The sequence below is a fragment of the Colobus angolensis genome, unplaced genomic scaffold (genome assembly GCF_000951035.1).
Source record: "Colobus angolensis palliatus isolate OR3802 unplaced genomic scaffold, Cang.pa_1.0 Scaffold151, whole genome shotgun sequence".
NCBI classification, from domain to species: domain Eukaryota; kingdom Metazoa; phylum Chordata; class Mammalia; order Primates; family Cercopithecidae; genus Colobus; species Colobus angolensis.
Window position 1 is genome coordinate 3311246 of NW_012114611.1, and position 9790 is coordinate 3321035.

The following is a 9790-nucleotide window of genomic DNA, read 5'->3' on the forward strand; positions in this document are numbered from 1 at the left end:
CCATACGTGGCCCCCTAATCCCTCCTCTAGAGCTCCTGTGTGAATGGCCTAGTAGGTTTGTCTAACACGGCTGCAAAGAGCTGTCTAGGAGCAGCCATTGAAAGCCATGGGGGCTGTTCCATCTGTGCATGATACAGAGCTTTCTAAGCATAGAGTCATCCAAAGAGAGTGGATTGCCATGGGACGTGGTTCTCCACTAGGAAAATTATTCAAACATGGGCTGGAAAGCTGTTTGGCTAGAATATTATAGAAGAAATTTAAGATGATTGGACTAGGTGGTGCTGTTGCCTTCCAATCTTGAGATTTTCTGAGCTGAATGTTATCTATTGGGTTTTACTGTGGACATTGTGGTCTATAGAAAATAATTTCTAACCATTCTTACCCATATTTAAAATGTGTGTGTATGAAGGAGCTGGGGAGATAGTCGGGGCAGAAAGTAGTTTGGATATGTTCTATTTATACAGTAAACCCTCTCCTCTCCCCCTTATTATCACTCTGTTCCCTGTCAGCTTCTTCTGGGAGATACTGAGACTGTTCTGGACAAAGAAAATGGGTACATGTTGGGGATGGTGGAGAAGGAAGAGAGGGTATCACCTTAGCTGGCCATGATATTGCTGTGCCTGAGTTATGCACCAGGCAAAAAGAGATGACAAATAAAAAGTCAGGTAGGTCATGCAGTGCTCAGCACTCGACGGGGCAGAGTTTAAGGGATGATGAAATGAAAAATAGCAAGACAAGGGTGTGTGCGCACAAGTACACGTGCAGTTGTGGCTGGCGGACACACAGGCATATCTTCTCCTAGAAAAGCCCAACACATGGTTGACTGTGTGTGTGGCAATTTTAGGAAGAAAAAGAATTGTCTCCCACTCTGTGGGGAAATAGCTTAGCTTTCCATTTCTTTCTAGAAGGAGTGGGAACTTTGAAACAATGTCAACAATTAGAAAGCCCAGTTTAGATCACCCCAGTCCCAACCTGGCGGAGAGAGAACCCCTCTCCTGGGGTCGATTAGGGGCCACATCTTTCATGCCCTTCCTGCTCACTGGCATCTAAGGATGAGTGAGTCTCACTCACTGAGGCATGAATGTTGGGGTTCATCTGGCTAGTGAGGGATTAGGGAGAAAGCTCCATCTCATTTAAGGCCTTCTTGCCTGGCGTGGCTTACACCTGTCACCCCAGCTACTTGAGAGTCTGAGGTGGAAGATTGCTTGAGCCTAGGAATTAGAGGCTGCAGTGAGCTGTGATTGTGCAACTGCACTCTAGCCTGGGTAACAGAGGAGACCTTGTCTCTTAAAAAGAAAAAAAAAAAAATAGTGCTTCTCATGATGGGAATTCCAGTCTTGGAGTTGCATGCTCTCAGAGCTAGAAAAGACATTAGTGATCAGACTCCTTGTCCACTCCACGGTCCTTCTCAGAGTCACAGCTTTACCACCCTTAGGAGGGTCCAGTCAATGTGGAGTTAAACTGAGCCATGAGGGACTTTGATTTTTGCCTTCCCAGGGCTCTGCCCAGGACACCTGGCAGTCATCACCCTGCAAGACTGCCGTAGGCGAGACTGCCCTGGGGATGCCCATTTAACAGAAGCTATCGCAAGATGGGGCCGCCTGTGGTGTGGGCTGACAGGCAGATGTGTAGGAGAGGCAATGGTTGTGGCTTCAGTGACTGGAAGGAAATACGTTATCTTCTCATTTCTTGCTAAGGCAAGGTCAGGACTGGGGTCAGGGTCAGGCAGGGGTTTTGATGTGGGATGCAGGCCCTGGAGGGATGGAAGCCAGGGGCTTTCTACAGAGTTGAGCTCCTCCCCCTCTGCTTCTCTGATGCTCTGTGCTGGGGGTTTGGTGTTTCTAAAGCAGGGTCAGGAGAGGGTTGCTCTGGGGACGGTCCCAGCAAAAGCAGTGGGATGTCCTGTGTACTCAGAACATGAATTGCTGGTGGGGTGGGCGTGTGACGTGGCAGAGAGCAGGTATTAAGCAGTTTTTCCACCTGTCCTCTTTTCCATCTTGTGTCTTTGCCCCACTTTCCTATAGGTTTGCACTTGGACTTAGAGGCCAAATCTAGGATATCTCTCCTAAAAGGACCATCCAGTACTGGAAAGTCGACTGAGGAGGAGAGGTTCATCTATTGAATGGGATTTTCCCAGATGAGAGGGGCTGGGTGACAGAAAGTGGATGGATCCTGGCTGAGGCCTGCCATCCCTTGGCCTGGGACCCTTGGAAGGACAAGAACAATCCCCGGGTTCTTCCCTCATGACCTGGGGATTGTTCTCTGCATTGCTCCTGACTTAGTGGAAGTGAAAGGTGTCCAGGGCTTAGGGATGCAGAAATGACTCAGAGCTAAGCTACCTAGATTCAAATCCAGCTCCAAAGACGATCACCTTCCCTGCACCTCAGTTTCCACCCCTAATCTGGGGCAATAAAGTATCCACTGGAGGAGGCTGTTGTGAGAGTGAAATAAGTGAGTACACAGGAAAACCATGGAGCAGGGCCCAGTGCGGAGCAGTAGGCATCTGCTCTGATGATTGTCATTGGAAAAGGACCCAGTTGGGCACTACAATCAGCCGTCCTTGTTTGGCCCCAGGCACCGCTGCCTGCCTGGCTGTGGGACCCTGGGCAAGTCACTCAGAGTGTGCTGAACTTTGGCTTTGCTACCTGTAAAGTAGGACTGCTCCCTGCCTCACAGAAGTGTTGTGAGGGCTAAATGAAATAATGTATGCAGAGCTTAGCAGGCCTGGCATGTAGTAAATACTCCAGAAACATTTTTTTAAGTTCCAAAGTGGTGGTCTACCTGGATGTCACCTCTGACCTCTGAAAACCGCAGGGATTGAGGATAGGAAAGCAGTGCTCCTTTCTGCGTCCACCTTGTCCCCACCTCACCTTCCTGCCCACCAGGAAAGGAGCCTGAGGAGTCAATAAGGCCAGAGGGGCAACCCCGCAGAGCGTGGTCAGCTGGGAAGGACTTGGGCAGTAGGAACAGAGGGAGCAAAGGAGGGCCTGGCTTGGGAGTATGCGGCAGCACGCCTGTCCTCAGCAGACACCTGCCACTGCCTATGCCCCTGGTGGGGGCCAGCCCAGCTTAGGTTATCTCAGCTCATTGTCCACTGGTGCTTTCCTCGATGCTCCCTGGGAACTGGTAGTGCTGGAAGGGGTGGCAAGTGGCCTCAGCCGGCTCACAGTTCTGGGACTGGGCCCAGGTCTTGAAAGCCCCTTGAGCTCTCCTCCTTCCCTGCTTAGGCTACCGGAAGACAAAGGTCTCCAAAGAAAAACAAAAGCTGGGGTCTAGACATACCCCATCTGGGGTCTGACTTAAAGGCCTTTGCCAGGGTCACCTCCTGTTGGCATCAGAGAAGGAAACTCTGTGTGTGTGTGTGTGTGTGTGTGTGTGTGTCTGTCTGTCTATCTGTCTGTCTACGTCTGCAGGTGGGCAAGCAGGGCTGGGTGGGAGTGGAAGTGGAAAGGGTACAATTCTGCCCGTCCCTCATTGCTGATCCCCCCTGCCAGCCACTAAGATCCAGAGTCTGGGCACCAGAGTCAGCCCTACGGCAGCTGGGGGTGTTGAGCGTGTCTGGGGAAGAGCTAAAAGTGGCAGAAAACATCCTGTTTGAAAGCAATACATTGCTGTATTTAACCCCTGCAGCACCTGCTCCGCCTACACCCAGTCTCCACAGACAGGAGATCTCAGACGCCTGCCTTTGAAGCTGTCCCAAGAGGCCAGGGCTGTGGGCTGCCATCCAAGCCCACCCCATTCCCAGCTCCTGTGCCTCGGGCAGCTGTCTTCCCGCTCTTAGCAGTGGGCCACGTGGCCCAGTTGCTCTGCTTCCTGAGCTGCCTACAGTCTGGAGATGGAGGGGGTAGTGTGGGTCTCCCTAAGGAAAAGATCCTTCTTCCCTCCTGACACCCTGGGCTGTGAGAGAAGGAGGAGTGCCTAGGCGGGAGGTTGTTTCCTTCTGCCCAGGGCTGGTTGCCGCTACCCCTTCCCACGGCTCCTGCTACTCCCTGCCTCGAGGGAGGGCCATCCTGGCTGCTGCCCAGCCTCCACCCCCACATCCCTGCCAGCGATGACATGGCATGCCTGCCCCCAACAAGCCACTTCTGTTTGCAGTCCCTGATCTGGGGACTAAAGTCCCTGGAAAGATCCTCTCGTGCCCACTTCCTTAGAGACTGGTGAGGCGGTCCGTGCTCCACTTTAGATAAAAGGTTTCCCCTTCTTCATTTCAGAAGGCTTTGGGTCTGAAGTATCTGTGAGACCTCACAGAAGAGCACCCCTGGGCTCCACTTACATGCCCTGTGCTCCTTCAGGTAGGTGTTTCCTCATTAGCCACAACTTCCCTGGCTTTCTGTTTTCAAGGGGCAAGGGTGGGCCATAAGAAGGTGGTGGGCAGGGGAAGGAAGGGATACCACCCAGGATCTTGCAAGGTGGGTCCTGGACCAGCAGAGTCTGCAGCTGAGATGCATGAGTGTGTGGGGTGCGGGTGGGAGTTCAGAGAAGAGCTCAGGAGATGGGGCTTGCTGGCTCCGGCCATGACCCTGGCTGGGCTCTCCTGTGCGCCTGATGTTTCCTATTCAGCCCCCATCTCCTCTTTCTCTTTCCCGCCTTCTGTAGTCTCTGCCTGTCATTCCTGGGACTTTCAGCTTTCAAGCCGCAGAGGCTTGGGCGTCTTCTCCACATGTGGACTCTGGTCTTGGGCGCTGACTTCTTGATAGCAACAAATAACCTTAAGCAGGGTTGGGTCTTCTGTCAGCTCCCCTGAAATGGGCCTCTGGCTGCTCAATCCAGTCTTTCCAGCCTTCACCCCCAGCATGGAGACTTCCTGATGTCAGGGGAGCACCCCACCCCATTGCAGGACTGCCCTGTTGCTGTGCTGTGGTAGTATGTTGTTCCAACTCGCTTGCATCATAGCATCTCCAAATGAGCCCATGTGATGCTGAACATGTGTTGGACTGATTTAACAGATATTCCTTCCTACCCCCCATTTGATTTCTCTGTTTTCCACGAAATCCACCGGATACTTGGGAGCCTGGATGACCCAGACTCTGTAGCAACACCATGATGACTCGGAGCTGCAGCATCTCAGCTGACCCAGGGTTAAGCCACAAGCATCCTGGATGGTTTCCCCTATTACCCCACAATGATATTGGGCCTCCGGGATGCTGGCAACATCTTGACTGTGTGCTATGTTCTAAAACCTGCAGGCGTCAGCTTGGACTTGGGATGGTCTTTGGGGACAATGTTGATAGACCCACAAGCACTTTTCTATTTCTAATTGTTTTTAAATTACGAAATGTTTATATATTCAGAAGGGCATGCAAACACAGACGTACAAAACATAGATGCAGTGTTTTGATAATAGTAATAAGAAGATACCATATGCTCACTACTCAAAGAAATAGAATACTGCTACTACATAATGCATACCCCTCCCCAATCTTATCTCTCCACAGGTTTCTGTTAGTCATTCCTTTGCTCTTTTTTTCTGAAATTTTCTTATAGGTTAAGGGGGTGCCTGTGCAGGTTTGTTACAAAGGTATATTGCATGATACTGAGATTTTGAGTATGAATGAATTGTCTCCCAGGTAGAGAGCATAGTACCCAATAGGTTGTTTTTCAGCCCCTGCCCCCGTCCACTTGTATTCCCAGTGTCCATTGTTCTCATCTTTATGTCCGTATGTACATGATGTTTAGCTCCCACTTATAAGTGAGAACATGGGCTATTTGGTTTTCTGTTTCTGGCTTAGTTTCCTTAGGATGATGGTCTCTAGCTGTATCCGTGTTGCTGCAAAGGACAAAGGACTTGATTTTGTTCTTTTTTATGGTTGCATAGCATTTCAGTGTGTGTGTGGGTGTGTGTGTACACATATATATGTATATGTATATATACACACACACCCACACACACACATATACTGCATTTTCTTTATCTAGTTCAGAGTTGATGGGCACCTGGGTGATTCCATGTCTTTGCTATCACTACAATGATCTTTGTTCTTTTTCTGAAAGTGCTTCTCTCTTTATATGTAGGTATATATTTATACTTGCTAAACTTTAATGCATATATACTTGCTAAACTTTATATAAAAGTATGTATTAATGTATGTATAATATATACTTAATGTATATATTATATATAATTAGAGTTTAACAGGTATAAGTCTAGCTGTGAATGAAATTAGCAATAGTATCACTATTATTATTAGGATGGTTCAAAAATAATTACGATCTTTGCCATTATTTTCGATGGCCAAAACCACAATTACCTTTGCACCAACCTAATACATTAAGGGTTCCAGAAAAAGAAAAGCTAAATGAGGTTAGGGAATCTCCGAGGTCTGTCTGTGACCGGGATTCCCTCTGTCCCTTTGGGACTGGTGATACTATATTCTTGCTTATCTGCACCACTTCTTTCCCTTGGTGTGAAGCTCTTTGGGGAATTTTTAGAAAATATTTGTTTTATTCATTTGGAAGTAGTAGTTTCTAGACGTATCTTAAAGTTTGGTCTTCTCTGGGCCTCATTTGTAAAGGGGATGATGATAATAGCATCTACACCATGGAGTGGTATGAAGGTGAAGTAAGACTTAATGAGCTTTGATATTCCACACCCTCGATCAGAGATCATGGGCCTAGTCATTGAAAAGTAGCTCAGAGCCTCCCAAGGGCCCCCAGAATCTGCCTCTGTCACCCAGGGGCAGGAGGAAATGGTACCCTGGGATGGAGTGGGTTCTTGTTTCTTCTTTCCTGGCTTTCTTTCTTATTTTTCTTCTGACATGAAGGACCCTTTGCCTCGGGTCAAAGGGGTCACTGAAACCTGTAATGACCCTTTTGAGGATTCGGATAAAGCTGGGAGAAGTGGGAGGCAGTGGGGTCTGAAAGCATTTTAGGGCAGTCTGAGGTATTCCAGAATCATCTCTGAGCCTAACAGTAGACAGGATTAGACGCAGCAGGCAAAGCCGAGGGCCCAGTTTTGGCTAATGAAAGAGTCATGCCAGCTGCTTCCTGAGAAGACCCTCTCAAAGCTGTGGCCTTTCGTTTCTTCTGTCTCTTCTCCTTTTCCTCAAGTGTGAAATCCATCTCTAGATGATAATGCCTATTTATAAAAACCATCTCTGAAAACACAATTAATTGTATAGGACTCACATGACTCAGAAGGACATTCAAAATAATGTTTTAAGTATTATTGCCCAAAAAAGGGGGGAAGTATCTTGAAATTTTGATCATCTTGGTACCAGAACAAAAGGGGCATAAGCCTATTAGCCCTGAGCTTTATGGTTGCAAGGAGCTGGGGCTGGAATGACCAGGGCACCTAAATCACCTAAATCACTCCTCACCCTCAAGAGGAGGAGGCCTGAGGGTTTCTCTTCACATGTAGGTGCTGAGGCTGAGGGAGGACTCTCGTTTTCCCTTGGAGGGGGCATTGGGCAGATAGAAGCCCCTGACCTGGTTCAGTCTGTGCCTGAGGCAAAGCTAGTGCCAGTAGTATGCATGGGTTCATTCATATGATCCTTGCACCCTGGAAGTAAAACACCTTTTCCAATGCAGACAGTGGGGGCCTGCAGAGATGAACCACTAAACCCAAGTTAGCCTGATAGATGCAACATCTGAAACCAGGCAGCTGATTCCAAGCCATGCTCTGAGCCAGCTTTGTAGGGAGAATCATATATGAGGGCTCAAAAGGCACTGTGCTCAGGCCTGGGCTCTGGGGAGATGCCAAACCTTGCTGAGCTCCCTGGGGGTGAGAGATGGGGGCGGTGGGATGAGGCTGAGGGTGGGTGTCACCAAGGATGCCAGCTGGCCCTGGCACTGATTCTGGCTCTGACCATGGCCTGCTTTCTCTTCTTACAGGGATGGAGGCAATGGCAGCCAGCACTTCCCTGCCTGACCCTGGAGACTTCGACCGGAATGTGCCCCGGATCTGTGGGGTGTGTGGAGATCGAGCCACGGGCTTTCACTTCAATGCTATGACCTGTGAAGGCTGCAAAGGCTTCTTCAGGTGAGGCTTCTTCCCAGGCTCTCCCCAAGGGAAAGGGAGGGAGAAGAAGCAAGGTGTTTCCATGAAGGGAGCCCTTGAATTTTTCACGTCTGCTTCCTTGCAATGTCCATGGAACATGCGGTGCTCACAGCCATAGGAGCAGGAAGATCTTGGTGAGTGCTTTCTTCTTTTCCCTCCTCTCAGCTCCAGGTGTGTCCTCTGACTCACTTGGAAATTGCTTTCCTGAGGTTGCTGTGTGGGTCTCTATCTTTCCATTACACCTGTGACCCACAGCCTCCTGCACCAACCCATGTGTCCATCCTTCCAGAGTGAACCTCCTCCCTGTTGATGATCATAGCTTCCTCACTCAAGACACAGACATGTCTCTGGGGAAAGCCCAAGAACATGGCTTCAGAGCTTGCCTTTCCATCCAATCCAAACTGTTTCTTGGAACATGGGAAATGGCACCTCTTGTCGGGTCATCATGATCTGTATCCGTGTCTTCACCCAAGGATTGTTTGTCCTGGTCTGAAAGTCAACCTTGGAACACCCAGGCAGTGTCAGGAATGTACCTGCATTCCTGTTTGATCAGGGCCAGTTTCTTTACCAACACACTCCCCTTACATGAGCCCAGGATTACAGGTGTGACAGGTGTGGGAAAAGCACTGGAGGTTCCCATCCAAAGCCAGGGTGGGAGGGTGGGAAAGGGGTGAATTGGGGCGGAAACTGGGAATCGTGAGAAATTAGCATTTGGCATGTATTGGAGAGACAGAGAGAGTAGCCTGAAAGAAGGCAGCCAAAACAGAGCTTCTGTCTAGCAGTCTAGACTGGAGGTGACCATGGCAGGGCTCTAACCACCAAATGAGGAAAGCACCAATCAAGTCCAGAGGAAGATGCTGAGGTCGGCTTGGTTGTCTAAACTGGAGCACTCTCCTCGCCTTGGGGGCACAGTGAATTCAAGTCCAGGTGCTTACGTGAGACTCTTACTCAAGGACTTGGGGGCTCTCTGTCAACACAAGCTCCCAATTCACCTGTCCTCTGCCCCAGGAATCAGCAGGCCCAGAGTTTCATGGCCTTGAGCAATTGCTGGGCAGCGGGATTTCTGTGGGTGCTAATTGCCTGTTTGGCCTGGCACTGACTGCCCGCTTGGCTTCCTGGCAACCTACTCCCCAGCTCGGGGAACCAGACAAACAGCATCGCTGGCTCTAAGTCCTGTTGCTGCATTTGCCAATCCTTGGGGCAGAGGTCCACACATCCTGCAGGGTGGGCCTTCTAGAGCCCTAGTTGTCTGTCCCAGGTGACACATGGACCCTTTTCTGCCAGGTCCTGGGACTTGGGGGGCTGCCTTGAGTGCTAATGAAAGGGGAATCTAATGCACACCTCAGAGCCTGCTTACTACCATGAAACCCATCAGAAAGGCGTGGTCTGGGGTGCTGGCCATGGCGATAATTTATGGGATATCCTTGCTCAAATGGATGTCCTTGACATCTCTAGGCTTTAGTTAACTCAACTAATGGCATGCATGTATTGATATCCAGTCCCTCTGCTACATAGTGTTAATCTGAGGATTAATGAGATGACATGTAAAAAAGTGCTTTGAAAAACACTTTTTCAGTCTGACAAAAAAAGCTGAGATTTTTTAGCCTGATGGGCCACTACTGCTGCCCTTCATGGAACCATGCTCTCATAAAATAAACAAAAGTCAAGCAGCCAGCCAGCAAGCCAGTCACTTTCCTCGTGTGTGTGTGTGTGTGTGTGTGTGTCTGTCTGTCTGTCTGTCTGTCTACGTCTGCAGGTGGGCAAGCAGGGCTGGGTGGGAGTGGAAGTGGAAAG

General features: G+C 49.5%; 1 protein-coding gene across 3 annotated transcripts in view; it reads left to right on the plus strand.

Moving 5' to 3' along the window:
* Positions 1 to 9790, plus strand: part of VDR (vitamin D (1,25- dihydroxyvitamin D3) receptor) — a 63126-nt gene that overhangs the window by 17747 nt on the left and 35589 nt on the right. For 2 of the 3 annotated variants that reach the window (XM_011936271.1, XM_011936270.1), the window contains exons 2-3: positions 4212 to 4292; positions 7831 to 7978. In XM_011936271.1, coding sequence (XP_011791661.1) covers positions 4274 to 4292; positions 7831 to 7978 — 167 coding nt within the window. In that variant the 5' untranslated portion in view covers positions 4212 to 4273. Of the gene's footprint in view, positions 1 to 4211; positions 4293 to 7830; positions 8131 to 9790 lie in introns of all 3 variants that reach the window. The other variant, XM_011936272.1, reaches the window with a different exon arrangement.